A 22,524-nucleotide genomic window follows, 5' to 3' on the forward strand; every position below is an offset into this window, starting at 1 on the left:
GTAATGTAACAAGGCATAAAACCTGATAAATTTCATCAATTAAGAAGAGATAATTACTTGAGGTTTACACAAAACTGAATGCTACAATTTTAACATATGAACCGTATCACTGCATCCACACCTATGTCATTTTTTCTACATATCCTGTATTCTGAAGATGTAGCAACAGCTGGAAAGGGCTAAGCTTGGCAAATAAAAAACATTTTCCTTTCTCAATTCCCTTATTTAATACTTTCAAACCAAACATGACCAGGAAAACAAGTAATCAAGACAGTTGGAAATGTATAAAATATGAGACTCTGGCTAAGGGTTTAAGGAAACGAGCAATGAACCACACAGATAAAGTAGCGTCAATTCCCATATGGTCAGATTACATTTTTGCTTATATTCTAAGTTTTACCTATGTACGTGGTTTTTTTTTTTTTTAAGATTTTATTTATTCATTTGACAGAGATCAGTAGGTTCCCTGCTGAGCAGACAGCCCGACGCGGGGCTTGATCCCAGGACCTTGGGATCATGACCTGAGCCACAAGGCAGAGGCCTTAACCCACTGAGCCACCCAGGCGCCCCTGTATGTGGTTATTTAAGAGACCTCTAAATAAATATAAGTTTTGCCTAAGCATCCACTATACCCAATTCAGGTTTGTGATGAAAAATCTGCTGGATAACCTGAATATAGCTAGGTACAATGAAAAGAAAAATACACTAGAATTACATCTCACCACTAACCTTCTAATTCATGAAACAATCTATCTTAGAGGTTACAAAATCTTATCAAAATTTCTTTGAGGACATGAATTTCCCTAGACTGGGAATAGCCTTAAACAAAATCAATCCTGGGGCCAGTAACAATACAGCAGAAATACTAACATAATCAAGAATTCTGTCTTATAGGGGTGCTGGCGTGGCTCAGTGGGTTAAAGCCTCTGCCTTCAGCTCAGGTTATGATCTCAGGATCCTGGGACTGATCCCCTCATCAGGCTTTCTGCTCAGTGGGGAGCCTACTTCCCAGCTCACTCTGGCTGCCTCTCTGCCTACTTGTGATCTCTCTCTGTCAAATAAAATCTTAAAAACAAAAACAAAAACTTCTATTTCAGGATAAAAAGGGGACAAAAAGTTTTCTTACCTCATCAGGTATTTTTCCTCGTTCCATTTTCTCTTTCACATTTATCATCTCTACTGCTACTACCACTTCTGAGGATGAATTACTAACCTATTAGCATGAATCTAATCCCATTTGCCTTCATAGCTACTGTCTCTTGGCAACCTTTTGACCTAAAACCTTGCCAATCTCAGCAATTTTCTGAGTTTGCTCAAGACATCCACAAACATTTTCAGAATTTGAAACCAAATCTATCAGACTTCAAAACCTGTGTTCTTTCCACGTACATCACATTGCCTTTAGCTGATAAAATTTAGGAGTGTTTTCAACATATTAAAGAAAGATCTCTCACAAACCTGATAAGTAAATAAATCCCCTTCTGGGATTCCTTAGATCTCAGATGTTTGTGTATCTAAAGGAATTTTTCTAAGCCTGAGTTCAACTGACCTCCACGAAAGCATTATTTTAACTTTCCCAACAAAAAAGAAAAAAAAAAATTCTATGTAGCCAAGTTATCAGTTTAGTTTCAAAAAATTTACTAATCTTTATTTTTAAACTGAATACTTAAAAGGATAAAAGCTGGTTATATTCAAATCCTTTTCTAGGAAAGTAAAGCTATCACAATTATTCTTCTCCAGATTCTGAATCACAAATGTAAAGATTAAAATACTTACGCATGTGGGCAGATGTATTTGATATGTGAACTTCTGATACCTGCAAAGGCTTCTGCCCATCCATGCCTGGTAGAGAAATTATTTGAATGATGCCATTAGATATGATTTTAAATCCCAATAAATTAGTAACAGAATAGTAACTTTTAAAAAGTTGCAAGGATAAATGTTAACTCCTTATAAAGTCTTAGAAGTATGGACCATCAATGGTAGCAAAATACCACAACCAACACAGAAACAACCCAAAGGCTAATACAGCTCAAGCTTTACCTACAAGTTAAGATGATGTCTCCTGATTTCTGAAGAGCAGTGTGTTTTCTTCCATATATTTCTATAAGGCTTTATAATTCACAAAACACAGATATGCTTATCTCTTTATAATCTCACAACAATGTGCCTAACAAAATAGGCAAGATAGAGAATACATTCACATTATATTATATAATGTGAATTACCATATAATGAAAAAAGTCGTCTCAGGAGTAAATCCGTTATCTTAAACTCTACATGCTAATAAATAAATAAATAAACTCTACATGTTTACTGCACTACTAAAAATAACTTTCACATTCTTTACTTGTGTGTATCATGTACACATACATGTTCAAAATGGAATACTAGAAAAACTGAAAATCATCATAATCCTTCAAGCCAGAAATAAACAGTTAATCTTCTGATGTATTTCTTTCCAATTCTTTCATGTTTATCACTTAAGAAACAGATAACAGATTTTACAAAAATGGGATAATATACATACATACAGTTTCCTGCTTGTTTACATTTGACATTATAACTGATACTTTTTACATGTTACTTTTTTTTTTATTTTTTTTTTAATTTTGGGGGGGAAGGGGCAGAGGGGAGAAAGAATCTTAATCTCCACAACCAGCACGGAGCCAATGTGGAGCTTGATCCCATGACCCTGAGATCATGACCTGAGCAGAAATCAAGAGTCCGCTGCTTAACTAACTGAGCCACGTAGGATCCCCTAACATGTTACTTTTACTAAAGGATAAAGTAAAATTAACTTAAACGGTGCCTGGCTGGCTTAGTTGGTAGAGGATGTGACCTCCATTGGTCATGAGTTCAAGCCCCATGTTGGTTATGGAGCCTACTTAAATTTTAAAAATAATTAAAAATTTAAAAAACCTGGGGTTTCAGTCAAGATGGCGGAGAAGTAGCAGCTGAGACTACTTCAGGTTGCGGGAGATCAGCTAGATAGCTTATCTAAAGATTGCAAACACCCACAAATCCAACGCGAGATCGAAGAGAAGAACAGCAATTCTAGAAACAGAAAATCAACCACTTTCTGAAAGGTAGGACTGGCGGAGAAGTGAATCCAAAGGGACGGGAAGATAGACCCCGGGGGGAGGGGCCGGCTCCCGGCAAGCGGCGGAGAAACGGAGCACAAAAGCAGGACTTTTAAAAGTCTGTTCCGCTGAGGGACATCGCTCCAGAGGCTTAACTGGGGTGAAGCCCACGCGGGGCGAGTGTGGCCTCAGGTTCCGCAGGGTCACAGAAGGATCGGGGGTGTCTAAGTGTCGCAGAGCTCGCAGGTATTAGAACAGGGAAGCCGGCTACAGAGACGGAGCCGAGGAGTGAGCTCACAGCTCGGGTTTACCTTGAACCGGTCTCAGGCTCGGTCAGCTCGGAGCGCGGCCGGAGGCCAGGCAGACGGGAGTAATTGGACGCTGTTCCCTGAGGGCGCACTGAGGAGTGGGGCCCCGAGCTCTCGGCTCCTCCGGGCCGGAGACTGGGAGGCCGCCATCTTCATTCCCGTCCTCCGGACTCTACGGAAAGCGCTCAGGGAACAAAAGCTCCCGAAAGCAAACCCGAGCGGATTACTCAGCCCGGCCCCTGGTAAGGGCGGTGCAACTCCGCCTGGGGCAAAGACACTTGAGAATCACTACAACAGGCCCCTCCCCCAGAAGATCAACAAGAAACCCAGCCAGGACCAAGTTCACCTACCAAGGAGTGCAGTTTCAATACCAAGGAGAGCAGCGGAATTCCAGAGGAGGAGAAAGCAAAGCACGGAACTCATGGCTTTCTCCCCATGATTCTTTAGCCTTGCAGTTAATTTAATTTTTTTTTCTTTTTCAATTTTTTTCTCTTCTTCTGCTAAATTTTTTTAAACTTTTACCCTTTTCTTTTTTAACGTTTTTTAACTAGTTTATCTAATATATATATATTTTTTTTCCTTTTTATATTTTTTTCATTATTGGTTTTCTTTTTTTATTTGTTTCTTTTTTCTTTTTTCTTTTTTTTTTTTCCTTTCTGAACCTCTTTTTATCCCCTTCCCCCACGCCCCCTCACGATTTGGGATCTCTTCTGATTTGGCTAAAGCATATTTTCCTGGGGTTGTTGCCACCCTTTTAGTATTTTACTTGCTCCTTCATATACTCTTATCAGGACAATATGACAAGGCGGAAAAATTCACCACAAAAAAAAGAACAAGAGGCAGTACCAAAGGCTAGAGACCTAATCAATACAGACATTGGTAATATGTCAGATCTAGAGTTCAGAATGATGATTCTCAAGGTTCTAGCTGGGCTCGAAAAAGGCATGGAAGATATTAGAGAAACCCTCTCGGGAGATATAAAAGCCCTTTCTGGAGAAATAAAAGAACTAAAATCTAATCAAGTTGAAATAAAAAAAGCTATTAATGAGGTGCAATCAAAAATGGAGGCTCTCACTGCTAGGATAAATGAGGCAGAAGAAAGAATTAGCGATATAGAAGACCAAATGACAGAGAATAAGGAAGCTGAACAAAAGAGGGACAAACAACTACTGGACCACGAGGGCAGAATTCGAGAGATAAGTGACACCATAAGACGAAACAACATTAGAATAATTGGGATTCCAGAAGAAGAAGAAAGAGAGAGGGGAGCAGAAGGTATATTGGAGAGAATTATTGGAGAGAATTTCCCCAATATGGCAAAGGGAACAAGCATCAAAATCCAGGAGGTTCAGAGAACCCCACTCAAAATCAATAAGAATAGGTCCACACCCCGTCACCTAATAGTCAAATTTACAAGTCTTAGTGACAAAGAGAAAATCCTGAAAGCAGCGCGGGAGAAGAAGTCTGTAACATACAATGGTAAAAATATTAGATTGGCAGCAGACTTATCCACAGAGACCTGGCAGGCCAGAAAGAGCTGGCATGATATATTCAGAGCACTAAACGAGAAAAACATGCAGCCAAGAATACTATATCCAGCTAGGCTATCATTGAAAATAGAAGGAGAGATTAAAAGCTTCCAGGACAAACAAAAACTGAAAGAATTTGCAAACACCAAGCCAGCTCTACAGGAAATATTGAAAGGGGTCCTCTAAGCAAAGAGAGAACCTAAAAGTAGTAGATCAGAAAGGAACAGAAACAATATACAATAGCAGTCACCTTACAGGCAATACAATGGCACTAAATTCATATCTCTCAATAGTTACCCTGAATGTTAATGGGCTAAATGCCCCAATCAAAAGACACAGGGTATCAGAATGGATAAAAAAACAAAACCCATCTATATATTGCCAACAAGTAACTCATTTTAAACCCGAAGACACTTTCAGATTTAAAGTGAGGCGGTGGAAAAGAATTTACCATGCTAATGGACATCAGAAGAAAGCAGGAGTGGCAATCCTTATATCAGATCACTTAGATTTTAAACCAAAGACTATAATAAGAGATGAAGATGGACACTATATCATACTTAAAGGATCTGTCCAACAAGAAGATCTAACAATTGTAAATATCTATGCCCCTAACGTGGGAGCAGCCAACTATATAAACCAATTAATAACAAAATCAAAGAAACACATCGACAATCATACAATAATAGTAGGGGACTTTAACACTCCCCTCACTGAAATGGACAGATCATCCAAGCAAAAGATCAACAAGGAAATAAAGGCCTTAAATGACACACTGGACCAGATGGACATCACAGATATATTCAGAACATTTCATCCCAAAGCAAGAGAATACACATTCTTCTCTAGTGCACATGGAACATTCTCCAGAATAGATCACATCCTTGGTTCTAAATCAGGTCTTAAATGTTATCAAAAGATTGGGATCATTCCCTGCATATTTTCAGACGACAATGCTCTGAAGCTAGAACTCAATCGCAAGAGGAAATTTGGAAAGAACCCAAATATATGGCGACTAAACAGCATCCTTCTAAAGAATGAATGGGTCAACCAGGAAATTAAAAAAGAATTGAAAAAATTCATGGAAACAAATGATAATGAAAACACAACAGTTCAAAATCTGTGGGACACAACAAAGGCAGTCCTGAGAGGAAAATATATAGCGGTACAAGCCTTTCTCAAGAAACAAGAAAGGTCTCAGGTACACAACCTAACCCTACACCTAAAGGAGCTGGAGAAAGAACAAGAAAGAAAGCCTAAACCCAGCAGGAGAAGAGAAATCATAAAGATCAGAGCAGAAATCAATGAAATAGAAACCAAAAAAACAATAGAACAAATCAACGAAACTAGGAGCTGGTTCTTTGAAAGAATTAATAAGATTGATAAGCCCCTGGCCAGACTTATCAAAAAGAAAAGAGAAAGGACCCAAATAAATAAAATCATGAATGAAAGAGGAGAGATCACAACGAACACCAAAGAAATACAGACAATTATAAGAACATATTATGAGCAACTCTATGCCAACAAATTTGACAATCTGGAAGAAATGGATGCATTCCTAGAGACATATAAACTACCACAACTGAACCAGGAAGAAATAGAAAGCCTGAACAGACCCATAACCAGTAAGGAGATTGAAACAGTCATCAAAAATCTCCAAACAAACAAAAGCCCAGGGCCAGATGGCTTCCCGGGGGAATTCTACCGAACATTTAAAGAAGAACTAATTCCTATTCTCCTGAGACTGTTCCAAAAAATAGAAATGGAAGGAAAACTTCCAAACTCATTTTATGAGGCCAGCATCACCTTGATCCCCAAACCAGACAAGGATCCCATCAAAAAAGAGAACTACAGACCAATATCCTTGATGAACACAGATGCAAAAATTCTCACCAAAATACTAGCCAATAGGATTCAACAGTACATTAAAAGGATTATTCACCACGACCAAGTGGGATTTATTCCAGGGCTGCAAGGTTGGTTCAACATCCGCAAATCAATCAATGTGATACAACACATTAATAAAAGAAAAAACAGGAACCATATGATACTCTCCATAGATGCTGAAAAAGCATTTGACAAAGTACAGCATCCCTTCCTGATCAAAACTCTTCAAAGTGTAGGGATAGAGGGCACATACCTCAATATTATCAAAGCCATCTATGAAAAACCCATCGCAAATATCATTCTCAATGGAGAAAAACTGAAAGCTTTTCCGCTAAGGTCAGGAACACGGCAGGGATGTCCGTTATCACCACTGCTATTCAACACAGTACTAGAAGTCCTAGCTTCAGCAATCAGACAACAAAAAGAAATTAAAGGCATCCAAATCGGCAAAGAAGAAGTCAAACTGTCACTCTTTGCAGATGATATGATACTATATGTGGAAAACCCAAAAGACTCCACTCCAAAACTGCTAGAACTTGTACAGGAATTCAGTAATGTGTCAGGATATAAAATCAATGCACAGAAATCAGTCGCATTTCTCTACACCAACAAGAAGACAGAAGAAAGAGAAATTAAGGAGTCCATCCCATTTACAATTGCACCCAAAACTATAAGATACCTAGGAATAAACCTAACCAAAGAGACTAAGAATCTATACACAGAAAACTATAAAGTACTCATGAAAGAAATTGAGGAAGACACAAAGAAATGGAAAAATGTTCCATGCTCCTGGATTGGAAGAATAAATATTGTGAAAATGTCTATGCTACCTAAAGCAATCTACACATTTAATGCAATTCCTATCAAAGTACCATCCATTTTTTTCAAAGAAATGGAACAAATAATCCTAAAATTTATATGGAACCAGAAAAGACCGCGAATAGCCCAAAGGAATATTGAAAAAGAAAGCCAGAGTTGGTGGCATCACAATTCCGGACTTCAAGCTCTATTACAAAGCTGTCATCATCAAGACAACATGGTACTGGCACAAAAACAGACACATAGATCAATGGAACAGAATAGAGAGCCCAGAAATAGACCCTCAACTCTATGGCCAACTAATCTTTGACAAAGCAGGAAAGAATGTCCAATGGAAAAAAGACAGCCTCTTCAATAAATGGTGTTGGGAAAATTGGACAGCCACATGCAGAAAAATGAAATTGGATCATTTCCTTACACCACACACGAAAATAGACTCAAAATGGATGAAGGACCTCAATGTGAGAAAGGAATCCATCAACATCCTTGAGGAGAACACAGGCAGCAACCTCTTTGACCTCAGCCGCAGCAACATCTTCCTAGGAACATCGCCAAAGGCAAGGGAAGCAAGGGCAAAAATGAACTATTGGGATTTTATCAAGATCAAAAGCTTTTGCACAGCAAAGGAAACAGTTCACAAAACCAAAAGACAACTGACAGAATGGGAGAAGATATTTGCAAACGACATATCAGATAAAGGGCTAGTGTCCAAAATCTATAAAGAACTTAGCAAACTCAACACCCAAAGAACAAATAATCCAATCCAGAAATGGGCAGAAGACATGAACAGACATTTCTGCAAAGAAGACATCCAGATGGCCAACAGACACATGAAAAAGTGCTCCATATCACTCGGCATCAGGGAAATACAAATCAAAACCACAATGAGATACCACCTCACACCAGTCAGAATGGCTAAAATTAACAAGTCCGGAAATGACAGATGCTGGCGAGGATGCGGAGAAAGGGGAACCCTCCTACACTGTTGGTGGGAATGCAAGCTGGTGCAACCACTCTGGAAAACAGCATGGAGGTTCCTCAAAATGTTGAAAATAGAACTACCCTATGACCCAGCAATTGCACTGCTGGGTATTTACCCTAAAGATACAAACGTAGTGATCCGAAGGGGCACGTGCACCCGAATGTTTATAGCAGCAATGTCTACAATAGCCAAACTATGGAAAGAACCTAGATGTCCATCAACAGACGAATGGATAAAGAAGATGTGGTATATATATATAATGGAATACTATGCAGCCATCAAAAGAAATGAAATCTTGCCATTTGCGACAACGTGGATGGAACTAGAGGGTATCATGCTTAGCGAAATAAGTCAATCAGAGAAAGACAACTATCATATGATCTCCCTGATATGAGGGAGAGGAGATGCAACATGGGGGGTTAATGTGGTAGGAGAAGAGTAAATGAAACAAGTTGGGATTGGAAGGGAGACAAACCATAAGTGACTCTTAATCTCACAAAACAAACTGAGGGTTGCTGGGCAGAGGGGGGTTGGGGGGGGTTATGGACATTGGGTAGGGTATGTGCTATGGTGAGTGCTGTGAAGTCTGTAAACGTGGAGATTCACAGACCTGCACCCCTGAGGGGGTAAAAAATATATATATATATGTTTATAAAAAATAAAATTATTAAAAAAAAATTTAAAAAACCTTAAAATTTAAAGATTAAAATTAAATAAATAATGTGGTGCCTGGGTGGCTCAGTCAGTTAAGCAGGCTCTTGGGTTTGGCTCAGCTCATTATCTCATGGGCTCTGGGATCAACCCCTGTGATGGGCTCTGTGCTCAGTGGGGAGTCTGTGCGAAGGCTCTCTCCCTCTGCCCCTTTCCCCACTCGCACATGCACACTCTCCTCTCTAAAATAAACAAATCTTTTTTAGAAATTAAATAAATAAATGTTAAATGATTTTCTATTAACTATTTCTCTATTTTAATCCACCTTCCCAAAAGTGTTAAAGACATATAGAAAAATTAATAACAAAGAAGTAATTTTAACACTTATATAACACTAGCTATGAGTCAGGCACTATTCTAGAGTTATACATGTGCTTTGCATCTGTACATGTGCGTTTATGTGAGTTCATGTGTGTCTTTTGTGTATATGTATGTAGATACATGAGATATATATATATATGAAGCTTCATTATGAAAACTACAGAAATGTTGAAAGAAATTAAAGACATATAAACGGACATCCCATGTTCAAGGACCAAAAGACTTAATATTCTTCTTTTTAAACATTCATTTATTTATTGTAGAGAAAAAGAGTGTGCAAGTGGCAGGAGGGGTAAAGGGAGAGAATCTTCAAGCAGATTCCCTGTTGAGTGTGGAGCCTGACAAGGGTCTCATCTCAGGTCCCTGAGAGCATGACTTAAGGGAAATCAAAAGTTGGATGCTCAACTAACTAAGACACCCAGAAGCCCAAGACTTAATATTCTTAAGGTGGCAGTACTCCCAAAATGATATACACAGTCAATGCAATCTTAATTAGAATCACAGCTGGCTTTGCAGAAATTGACAAGCCAATTCTAAAAATTCAGTTGCACATGTAAGAGACCCAGGAGACTCAAAACAATCTTAAAAAAGAGTAAGGTTGAAGGACTCACACTTCCCAATTTCAAAGCTACTACAAAGCAATAGTAATAAAGACAAAGTGGTACTGAAACAAGGAAAGATCTATAAATCAACAGATTTGAAAATACAGAAATAAACCCGCCATTTATGGTTAACTTATTTCTGAAAAGGGTGCCCCCGAAAAAAATCAATGAGGAAAGAATAATCTTTTCAACAAAAGTAGCTGGGATGCAATAGGATGAAGCTGAACTCCTAGCTCACACCATACAAAAAAATTAACTCAAAATGTACCAAAGACTTAAATGTAAGAGATAAAACTATAAAACTCCTAGAAGAAAATATATGAAAATCTTGTGATGTTGGATTTGGCCATGGTTTCTTCTTAGATACTAAAAGCACAAAAAACGAAGAAAAAAAATTAATCAAAATTAAAAACTATTATGCTTCAGAGGGCACTATGAAGAAAAAGATAAACTACAGAATGGAAAATTATTTGCAAACCATATTCAATAAGGATGCAGTATCCATAACATATAAACAACTCTTAAAACCCACAAACAATTGGGGCACCTGAGTGGCTCAGTGGGTCAAGCTTCTGCCTTCAGCTCAGGTCATGATCTCAGGATCCTGGGATAGAGCCCCACATCGCATCGTCCGGCTCTCTGCTCTGCAGGGAGCCTGCGAGCAGGGAGCCTGCTTTCTCCTCTCTCTCTGCCTGCCTCTCTGCCTACTTGCGATCTCTGTCAAATAAATAAATAAAATCTTAAAAAAAAAAAAACCCACCCACAAACAAAGAGACAACCTAAAAATAAAGAGGTAAAGGACCTGAACAGACACTTCTCCAAAGATATACAAATGGCCAACATGTACAGGAAAAGATCCTCAACCTTATTAGTCATTATGTAAATGCAAATAAAACCACAATGAGATACCACTTCACACCCACTAGGATGGCCATAATCAAAAAGACGGTAACAAGTGTTAATGAGGATGGGAAGAAAGCAGAATTTTCACATACTGCTAGTAACATGAAGTTATCATATGACCCAGCAATTCTACTCAAAGGAATATGATGAACAATAAAAAGGAATAAAATTCCTATATATATTACAACATGCATGAACTTTAAAAATATTATGTTAAGAAAGCCAATTACGAAAGACCATATATTATATTATGATTCCATTTATATGAAATGTCCAGGATAGCTGAATCTATAGAGATAAAGTAGCTTAGTGGGCGCCTGGGTGGCTCAGTTGTTGGGCATCTGCCTTGGGCTCAGGTCATGATCCCAGGGTCCTGGGATCGAGCCCCGCATCGGGCTCCCGCTCAGTGGGAAACCTGCTTCTCCCTCTCACACACCCCTTGCTTGTGTTCCCTCTTTCACTGTATCTCTCTCTGTCAAATAAATAAATAAAATCTTTAAAAAAAAAAAAAAAAGAAAGTAGCTTAGTTACCTAGAGGACTTGGGGGTAAAAAAGAGTACAAGGTTTCCTTTTGGAGTGATAAAATGGTTTCACAGCTTTGTGAATATATTAAAGACTGAACTACAGAATTCAAATGGGTGAATTGTGTGGTAATCAAATTACATCCCAAACCATTATAAAAAGAATTAAAAAGGAATAAATGACCTAAATCCAGTCATGAGACATTAAATTCAACCTGAGGGTCACTCTATAGAATGTACAGAGGTAAGGCTCCACATTTTAAAAATATGAAGGATATGAAAGGCTAATAAACTGTTTCTAAATAAAGCACAAATTACTGGAAAGGATCTTGGACCAGGAAGGAAACACATAATTGGGAAAGGTGGAAAAACTTGAATGGATTCTTTGGACTGGATGGTAGTATTGGATCAATGCTGATTTCCTACTTTGGAGTGCCGTATGCTGGTCAGGTACAGTATCCTCATGCGTGGGCAACACTGGAGTAATTAGTGATGATGGAAGATCATGCTTCCATCAGGCTGATCTCAAAGAATTAAAAAAAAAGACTTTGATCACTAGATAGTGAGTATATACGTACACATACGGAGACAGAGAAAGAGCTTTGAGAGCATGCACAAATGCACAATGTCATAAAAGATTAACAACTGGAGAAGCTTGGTACCAATGATATGGAATGATTTCTTAGATATAAACACCAAAAGCACAAGCAACCAAAAAAAAAAAAAAATCAACTGGAACTTATCAGGATTAAAACCGTTGTGCTCTGGGGTGCCTGGGTGGCTCAGATGGTTAAGCGTTTGCCTTTGGCTCAGGTCAAGATCTCACGGTCCTGGGATGGAGTCCCGCACCTGGCTCCTTGCTCAGCAGGGAACCTGCTTCTCCCTCTCCCTCTCTCACTCCCCCTGCTTGTGCTCCCTCTCTTGTTTTCTGTCAAATAAGTAAATAAAATCTTTAAAAATAAAAAAAATAAGGGCAAAGGTATTGAATAGATGTTTCTTTAGTGAAGATATATAAACCAACAATAAGCACATGAAAAGATGACCAAATCATTAGTCATTAGGAAGTGTAATTAAAAACCAAAATGAGATTAACACTTTAGACCCAATAGGATAGTTATAATAAAAAAAGAAAGATAACAACAAATACTGGTGAGAATGTGGAGAAATCAGAACCCTCATACACTATTGGTAGAAATGTAAAATGGTATAGCCACTGGGGACAACAGTCTGGGAGTTCCTCAAAAGGTTAAACAATTACCACTGACTCAGCAATTATTCAAGTGAACTGAAAGCCTGTGTTTAGGTAAATTCTTGCAAATGGATGTTCAGAGTAGCACTACTTCTAGTAGCCAAAGAGTGGAAACAATTCAAATGTTCATCAACTGATGAATTTAAGAAACATGGTATATCCTAAGATCAATACATGGATACCCCTCCACAGAAAATTATTTGGCAATAAAGGGAATAAAATACCAGTATACATTACAACATGAATGAACCGGAAAAACACACTATGTGAAAGAATTTAGACACAAAATGTCATATATCGCCTGATTCCCTTTATATGAAATACCCAGAACAGGCAAATCCACAGAATCTTAAAGGAGATTAATGGTTGCCAGTAAAGGGAATGAGGACTATCTGCTAACATGTATGCCATTTCCTTCTGGGATGCTGAAAATATTCTGGAATTAACATAATAATGATGGTTCCACAACTCTGTAAGTATACTAAAAACTATGGAATTGTACACTCTAAAAGGGTGACTTTTATGGATGTGAATTACATGTTATCAATAAATAACATTAAGTTTTTAAAAAGTGGCAGGCCAGAATTGAACTGTGGCCTGTTTGCCAACTACTCCTCTACACAAGAAATACTAAGAACTTTTATACTAAGAACATAAGAAATACTAAGAAATAATAAAAAGGAATAGGAATCTTGAGTTCTAGTCCCCACTGTGCCTTTAAGAAGTGTGGCCTCAGTTCAGTCTACTGCCTTTTAAAAGTGTGGTCCCAGGACCAGCAGAATCTTCTGGGAACTTGTTAGAAATGCAAATTCCTGGGCCCAATCCCAAACCCAGTGAATCAGAAACTCAGGTGGTGGGGACCAACAATCAAGCCTTCCATGTGACTTCTATGCATGCTTCAGTATGAGAACCAATGCCTTTCCAGTTCTCAGTTTTCCCACCCATAACCTGTGCTGGTTGTACTAGATGATTTCAAAGGTCCCCACAGATTATAAAAATCTTTGACTATAATTGAATTATACAAAAGTATGGCCAACTTGTCCTTTTGATAATTGTCAAAGTCAGTGGAAACCTCAAGATTTAAGAAGTCTACACAAAGCTACAGTTAAATAGAATCTAATGTTCAGAAACCTAGATCAATGAGAATATATTTCACTTAATTATTAGAAACAAAAAGAAAATGAAACAGACACACACAAAGGTTTTATGGGTTCAGAAAGTGAATTTCAAGACACATCCCAAGAAATATTACAAATTCACTCTATTTTACTTCTGAATTGTCCTTTTAGAAAAGACAACAAAGTAACTTACATCTATTTTCATAATGTTCACTACTCCAAAGTAATAAAGGTGTGGAACTAAAAACTCAAAAGATTCCACAAGAAACACAACTCATCACCATCTGTGTCCAAGTAGCATTATCACTGCCATGGAATTACCCTTACACATCCTAGTGAGTCTCACCAACTAGCTAGCTAAGAGCAGAGTCACCCAAGATGGACCAGATTCTTTTTTTTTTTTAATAATTTATTGATTTGAGAGAGAGAGAGATTGAGACATCGAGTGGGAAGAGGGGTAGAGGGAGAGGAAGACTCCCTGCTGAGCAGGGAGCCTGATACAGGACTTGATCCCAAAACCCTGGGATCATGACCCAAGCCAAAGGCAGACACTTAACTGACTGGGCCACACAGGCACCCAAGATGGGTCAGATTCTTAAAAAAAACACCAGAACTAGGGTTGATAAAAATCAGAACTGGGTTGATCCATTTTGGAGTGACAAGGAAAGTGTGTCAGCAGAGAAAACTGTGCAAATATACAGAAAGAACCAAAAGTGAGAGACCACAAGGGTACAAACAGCGGAGAGAATACCTTTGGTGTAGTTGCCTGGATAGGCCCCACAAAATTATTATCTACCTGGAACCTCAAAATGTGCCCTTATTTGGAAAGAGGCTCTTTGCAGATGTAATCTGTTAAGGATCAAGATGAGATTCGCTAAGATTAGGATGGACCCTAAATCTAGTAACTGGTGGATTGTCAGTCAAGATGGCGGAGGAGTAGCAGACTGAGATGACAACGGGTCGCAGGAGTTCAGCTAGATAGTTATCAAACCATTCTGAACAACTACAAACCCAACAGGAGATCAGAGAGAAGAGCAGCAATTCTAGAAACAGAAAACTGACCACTTTCTGAAAGACAGGACGTGAGGAGAAGTGAATCTGAAGCAACGGGAAGATAGACCTGGGGTGGGAGGGGCCGGCTCCTGGCAAGCAGTGGAGCAATGGAGCACAAAACCCAAACTTAAAAGTCTGCTCCGCTGAGGGACATCACTCCAGAGGCTAAGCAGGGGTGGAGCTCTCGCAGGGACACAGCAGTCTCAGATCCTGCGGGGTCACAGAAGGATCGGGGGTGTCTGAGTGTAGCAGAGCTTGCAGGTACACAGCAGGGAGGCCAATTACAGAGATGGAGCCAAGGAAGGAGCTCTCAGCTCGGGGTTACCTTAAACTGTGATCTGTGGCACAGTCGGACCACTGCTCTTTGAGCAGGGACCCCACAAGTAGCATATCCGGGGAAACCCACCTTCTTCCACCAAAAATGCAGCATGGCAGTAATCTGCAGGGTTTGGAGACTCCAAACGGGGCTGTGCGCCAGAGACAGAAACCCTCAGTCACAGGCCGGGTGGGCTCAGGGCGCAGCCTGAGACCAGGGAGATGGGAGTAATTTACCCCTTTTCTCCAAGGGCCAAATGAGGACTGGGGCCCCGAGCTCTTGGCTACTCTTCATTCCTGTCCTCCAGAGCTCTACAGGAGGGCAATCAGGGAACAAAAGCTCCTGAGCGAATCTAAGCAGATTACTTAGCCCGGCCCGTGGCAAGGGTGGTGCAGTTCTGCCCCAGGAGAAGACATTTTGAGAATCACTACAACAGGTCCCTCCCCCAGAAGATCAGCAAGAACATCCAGCCAAGACCAAGCTCACTGATCAAGGAGAACCGTGGAATTCCAGAGCTAGGGGAAAACAAAGCATGGAATTCATGGCTTTCTCTCCATGATTCTTTAGTCTTGACAAGCTAATTAAATTTTTTTAATTTTATTTTTTTCCTATGCTAATTCTTTTTTTTCCTCTTTCCTCTTTTAACATTTTATAACTAGTTTATCTTAACAATACCTTTCTAAAAAAAAACTTTTTAAACCTTCATTATTATAGTCATATTTTATCCTTTGTTGTATCTAACTTTATTTCTTGTATACATACAGGGGTTTTTTTTGTTGTTGTTTTTTTGTTTTGTTTTGTTTTTTTCTAAAAAATTTTGAGATACATTTCTTCTAGTAGATCAAAATATACCCTAAATCTAGCACAGGGCTTTATTCTAGTCTCCAGCCTGAGCAAATTCTCTTCACTTTTTTCTTCCTTCTTTTTCCAACCAACTTATGAATTCCTTTTTCAGAATTTCTTTTTTTTGGATTTTCATCTTTACAATCATATTCCATCCATTCATCATGTTTACCCTTATTTTTGAATACATAGTATTTATTTCTTTAAAATTTTGGGAGGTAGCTTCTTCTAAGAGACCAAAATACGCCCAAAACCAAGTGAGTGGCTCTGTTCTATTCACCAGTCTAATATATATACATATATATTTTTTAAATTTCTTTTTACCCCCTTTCTTTTTCCCCCAATTTGGGGTCTCTTCTGATTTGGTTAGCATACATTTTTGGGGGGTCTTTGCCACCCTTTTAGTATTATGTTCTCTTGTTCATATATACTTATCTGGATAAAATGACAAAGCGGAAAAACTCACCACAAAAAAAAAGAACAAGAGGCAGTACTGAAGGCTAGGGACCTAATCGATACAGACATTGGTAATATGACAGATCTAGAATTGCTAGCGGCCTCGAAAAAGGCATGGAAGGTATTAGAGAAACCCTGTCTGGAGAAATAAAAGCCCTTTCTGGAGAAATAAAAGAACTAAAATCTACCCAAGCTGAAATTAAAAAAGCTATTAATGAGGTGCAATAAAAAATGGAGGCTCCTATTGCTATGATAAATGAGGCAAAAGAGAGAATTAGTGATATAGAAGACCAAATGACAGAGAATAAAGAAGCTGAGCAAAAAAGAGACAAACAACTACTGGACCACGAGGGGAGAATTCAAGAGGTCAGTGATACCGTAAGACAAAACAGTATTAGAATAATTAGGATTCCAGAAGAAGAAGAGAGAGAGGCACAGAAGGTATATTGGAGCGAATTATTGTAGAGAATATCCCTAATATGGCAAATGGAACATGCATCAAAATCCAGGAGGCACAGAGAACCTGCCTCAAAATCAATAAAAATGGGTCCACACCCATCATCTAATAGTAAAACTTACTAGTCTTAGTGACAAAGAGAAAATCCTGAAAGCAGCTCAGAACAAGAAGTCTGTAACATAGAATGGTAAAAATATTAGATTGGCAGCAGATTTATCCATAGAGACCTGGCAGGCCAGAAAGGACTGGCATGATATACTGAAAGCACTAAATGAGAACAACATGCAGCCAAGAAAACTATATCCAGCTAGGCTATCACTGAAAACAGGAGAGATAAAAAGCTTCCAGGACAAACAAAACTAAAAGAATTTGTAAACACAAACCAGCCCTACAGGAAATACTGAAAGGAGTCCTCTAAGCAAAGAGAAAGTCTAAAAGTAGTAGACCAGAAAGGAACAGAGACAGTATACAATAACAGTCACCTTACAGGCAATACAATGGCACTAAAATTCGTATCTTTCAATAGTTACCCTGAATGTTAATGGGCTAAATGCACCAATCAAAAGACACAGGGTATTAGAATGAATAAAAAAAGAAAACCCATCAATATGCTGTCCACAAGAAACTCATTTTAGACCAAAAGACACCTCCAGATTTAAAGTGAGGGGGTGGAAAACAATTTACCATGCTAATGGACATCGAAAGAACCTCGGGTGGCAATCCTAATATCAGATAAATTAGATTTTAAGCCAAAGACTATATAAGAGATGAGGAAGGACACCATTTCATACTCAAAGGGTCAGTCCAACAAGAAGATCTAACAAGTTTAAACATCTATGCCCCTAACACGGGAGCAGCCAAATATGTAAACCAATTAGTAACAAAATCAAAGAAACACATCAACAATAATACAATAATAGTAGGGGACTTTAAAACCCCCCTCACTGAAATGGACAGATCATCCAAGCAAAAAACAAATAAAGGCCTTAAATAACACACTGGACAAGATGGACATCTCAGATATATTCAGAACATTACATCCCAAAGCAAGAGAATACACATTTTTCTCTACTGCACATGGAACATGCTTCAGAATAGATCCCATCCTGGGTCACAAATCAGGTCTCAACCAGTAACGAAAGACTGGGATCACTCCCTGCATATTTTCAGACCACAGTGCTCTGAAGCTAGACTCAATCAACAGAAGAAAGTTGGAAAGAACTCAAATACATGGAGGCTAAAGAGCATCCTTCTAAAGAGTGAATGGGTGAACCAGGAAAGTAAAGAAGAACTGAAAAAATTCATGTAAACAAATGAAAATGAAAACACAACTGTTCAAAATCTGTGGGACACAGCAACAGCATTCCTGAGAGGAAGGTATATAGTGATACAAGCCTTTCTCAAGAAACAAGAAAGGTCTCAAGTACACAACCTAACCCTACACTGACAGAAGCTGGAGAAAGAACAGCAAAGAAAGCATAAACCTAGCAGGAGAAGAGAAATAATAAAAGATCAGAGCAGAAACCAATGAAATAGAAACCAAAAGAACAGTAGAACAGATCAATGGAGCTAGGAGCTGGTTCTTTGAAAGAACTAATAAGATTGACAAACCCCCGGCCAGACTTACCAAAAAGAAAAGAGAAAGGACCCAAATAAATAAAATCATGAATGAAAGAGGAGAGATCACAACACCAGTGAAATACAAACAATTATAAGAGCATATTATGAGCAAACATATGCCAGTAAATTTGACAATCTGGAAGAAATGGATGCATTCCTAGAGATGGATAACCTACCAAAACTGAACGAGGAAGAAACAGAAAACCTGAACAGACCTATAACCAGTAAGGAGATTGAAGGAGTTCTCAGAACTCTCCCAACAAACAAGAGCCCAGGGCCAGACGGCTTCCCAGGGGAATTCTACCAAACATTTAAAGAAGAATTAATACCTATTTCTCCTGAAACTGTTCCAAAAAATAGAAATGGAAGGAAAACTTCCAAACTCATTTTATGAGGCCAGCATTTCCTTGATCCTAAAACTAGACAAAGAACCCATCAAAAAAGAAAACTACAGACCAATATCCTTGATGAACACAGATGCGAAAATTCTCACCAAAATACTAGCCAATAGGATCCAACAGTTCATTAAAAGGATTATTCAGGGGTGCCTGGGTAGCTCAGTGGGTTAAGCCTTTGATTTAGGTTCAGGTCATGATCTCAGGGTCCGGGGATCGGGCTCCGCATTGGGCTCTCTGCTCGGCGGGGAGCCTGCTTCCCCCTCTCTCTGTCTGCCTCTCTGCCTACTTGTGATCTCTCTCTCTCAAATAAATAAATAAAATCTATAAAATAAAAGGATATTCACCATGACCAAGTGGCATTTATTCCAGGGTTGCAAGGTTGGTTCAACATCCACAAATCAATCAATGTGATACAATACATTAATAAAAGAAAAAACCATATGATACTCTCAACGGATGCTGAAAAAGCATTTGACAAAAGTACAGAATCCTTTCTTGATCAAAACCCTTCAAAGTGTAGGGATAGAGGGTACATACCTCAATATCATCAGAGCCATCTATGAAAAACCCACAGCTAATATCACTGTCAATGGAGAAAAACTAAGAGCTATACTGCTAAGGTCAGGAATACGGCAGGGATGTCCATTATCACCACTGATATTCAACACAGTACTAGAGGTCCTAGCCTCAGCAATCAGAAAACAAAAAGAAATTAAAGGCATCCAAATCAGCAAAGAAGGAGTCAAACTATCACTCTTTGCAGATGATATGATACTTTATGTGGAAAACCCAAAAGACTTCACTCCAAATCTGCTAGCACTTGTACAGGAATTCAGTAAAGTGTCAGGATATAAAATCAATGCATAGAAATCAGTTGCATTTCTCTACACCAACAACAAGACAGAAGAAATAGAAATTAAGGAGTTGATCCCATTTACAATTGCACCCAAAACCATAAGATACCTAGGAATAAACCTAACCAAAGAGGCAAAAAATCTATACTCAGAAAAGTATAAAGTACTCATGAAAGAAATTGAGGAAGACACAAAGAAATGGAAAAACATCCCATGCTCATGGATTGGAAGAACAAATATTCTGAAAATATCTATGCTACCTAAAGCAACCTACATGTTTAATGCCATCCCTATCAAAATACCATCATTTTTTTCCAAGAAATGGAACAAATAATCTTAAAATTTATATGGAACCAGAAAAGACCTCGAATAGCCAGAGGAATGAGGAAAAAGAAAGCCAAAGTTGGTGGCATCGCATCACAATTCCAGACTTCAAGCTCCATTATAAAGCTGTAATCATCAAGATAGTATGGTACTGGCACAAAAACAAAACACATAGATCAATGGAACAAAATAGAGAGCCCAGAAATAAACCCTCAACTCTGTGGTCAACTAATCTTTGACAAAGCAGAGAAGAAAGTCCAATGGAGAAAAGACAGTCTCTTCAAAAAATGGTGCTAGGAAAATTGGACAGCCACATGCAAAAAAATGAAACTGGACCATTTCCTTACACCACACATGAAAATAGACTCAAAATGGATGAAGGACCTCAATGTGAGAAAGGAATCCATCAAAATCCTCGAGAACACAGGCAGCAACCTCTTTGACCTCAGCCACAGCAACTTCTTCCTAGAAACATCAGCAAAGGCAAGGAAAGCAAGGGCAAAAATGAACTACTGGGACTTCATCAAGATCAAAAGCTTTTGCACAACGAAGGAAACAGTCAACAAAACCAAAAGACAACAGACAGAATGGGAGAAGATATTTGCAAAGGACATATCAGATAAAGGGCTAGTATCCAAAATCTATACAGAACTTATCAAACTCAACACCCAAAGAACAAATAATCCCATCAAGAAATGGGCAGAGAACAGGGACAGACATTTCTACAAAGAAGATATCCAGATGGCCAACACACACATGAAAAAGTGATCCACGTCACTTGGCATCAGGGAAATACAAATCAAAACCACAATGAGATACCACCTCACACCAGTCAGAATGGCTAAAATTAACAAGTCAGGAAACAACAGATGTTGGCGAGGATGCAGAGAAAGGGGAACCCTCCTACACTGTTGGTGGGAATGCAAGCTGGTACAGCCACTCTGGAAAACAGCATGGAGGTTCCTCAAAAAGTTGAAAATAGAGCTACCCTATGACTCAGCAATCGCACTACTGAGTATTTACCCTAAAGATACAAATGTAGTGATCCGAAGGGGCATGTGCACCCGAATGTTTATAGCAGCTATGTCCACAACAGCCAAACTATGGAAAGAACCTAAATGTCCATCAACAGATGAATGGATAAAGATGTGGTGTATATATACACAATGGAATACTATGCAGCCATCAGAAGAAATGAAATCTTGCCATTTGCAATGACATGGATGGAATTAGAGGGTATAATGCTGAGCGAAATAAGTTAATCAGAGAAAGACAATTATCACACGATCTCCCTGATATGAGGAATTTGAGAAGCAAAGTGGGGGGTTTGGGGGGTAGGAAAGGAAAAAATGAAACAAGATGGGATTGGGAGGGAGACAAACCATTAGAAACTCTTAATCTCACAAAACAAACTGAGTAGGGATAGGGTGGCTGGGTTATGGACATTGTCAAGGGTATGTGCTATGGTGAGTGCTGTGAAGTACGGAACCCTGACGATTCACAGACCTGTACCCCCGCAGCAAATGATACATTATATATGTTTCATTTTTTTTAAAATGAAAAAAAAAAGTCTGGATGTTTGGGAGAGGTGATTATTTTGTTAACGGCTATCCAAGGGGCGCCTGAGTGGCTCAGTGGGTTAAGCCTCTGCCTTTGGCTCAGGTCATGATCTCAGGGTCCTGGGATTGAGCCCCACATCAGGCTCTCTGCTCAGCAGGGAACCTGCCTCCCCCCTTCTCTCTCTGCCTGTTTCTCTGCTTAACTGTGATCTCTCTCTCTCTGTCAAATGAATAAATTAAATCTTTACCAAAATAAAAAGGCTATCCAAATGGCCTGTCAATATAACATATCAACCATAAAAAAAAAAAATCTACTAACTGGTATCCTTATTAGTTATGAGGAATAAAATAGAAAGGAAGGAAGGAAGGAAGGGGAAAATAAAACAAAACAAAGAAGAAAAGGAAGAAAGGAGAAAAGAAAAGAACAGAACACAGCTAAATAGCAAAAAGGTCATGTCTGAGAGAGGCAGAAGATTGGAAGTATATTGCCACAAGCCGAAGAATGCCAGGAGCCACCAAACCTGGAAAAGGCAAAGGATTCTCCCCTAAAGCCTTTGAGGGAGTTCATATAGTCCTTCTGACACCCTGATTTTGTACTACTAGCCTATTTA

General features: G+C 38.9%; 1 protein-coding gene across 1 annotated transcript in view; it reads right to left on the minus strand.

Annotated features, from left to right (window-relative positions):
- LYPLA1 (lysophospholipase 1) overlaps positions 1-22,524 on the minus strand; it is a 44,001-nt gene that overhangs the window by 14,087 nt on the left and 7,390 nt on the right. Inside the window, exon 3 of the mRNA XM_032846590.1 lies at positions 1,777-1,842. Within this exon, the coding sequence (XP_032702481.1) occupies positions 1,777-1,842 (66 nt within the window). The remainder of the gene's footprint in view (positions 1-1,776; positions 1,843-22,524) is intronic.

This window comes from Lontra canadensis, unplaced genomic scaffold (genome assembly GCF_010015895.1).
Source record: "Lontra canadensis isolate GAN:19392208 unplaced genomic scaffold, GSC_riverotter_1.0 scaffold177, whole genome shotgun sequence".
Taxonomy (NCBI): Eukaryota; Metazoa; Chordata; class Mammalia; order Carnivora; family Mustelidae; genus Lontra; species Lontra canadensis.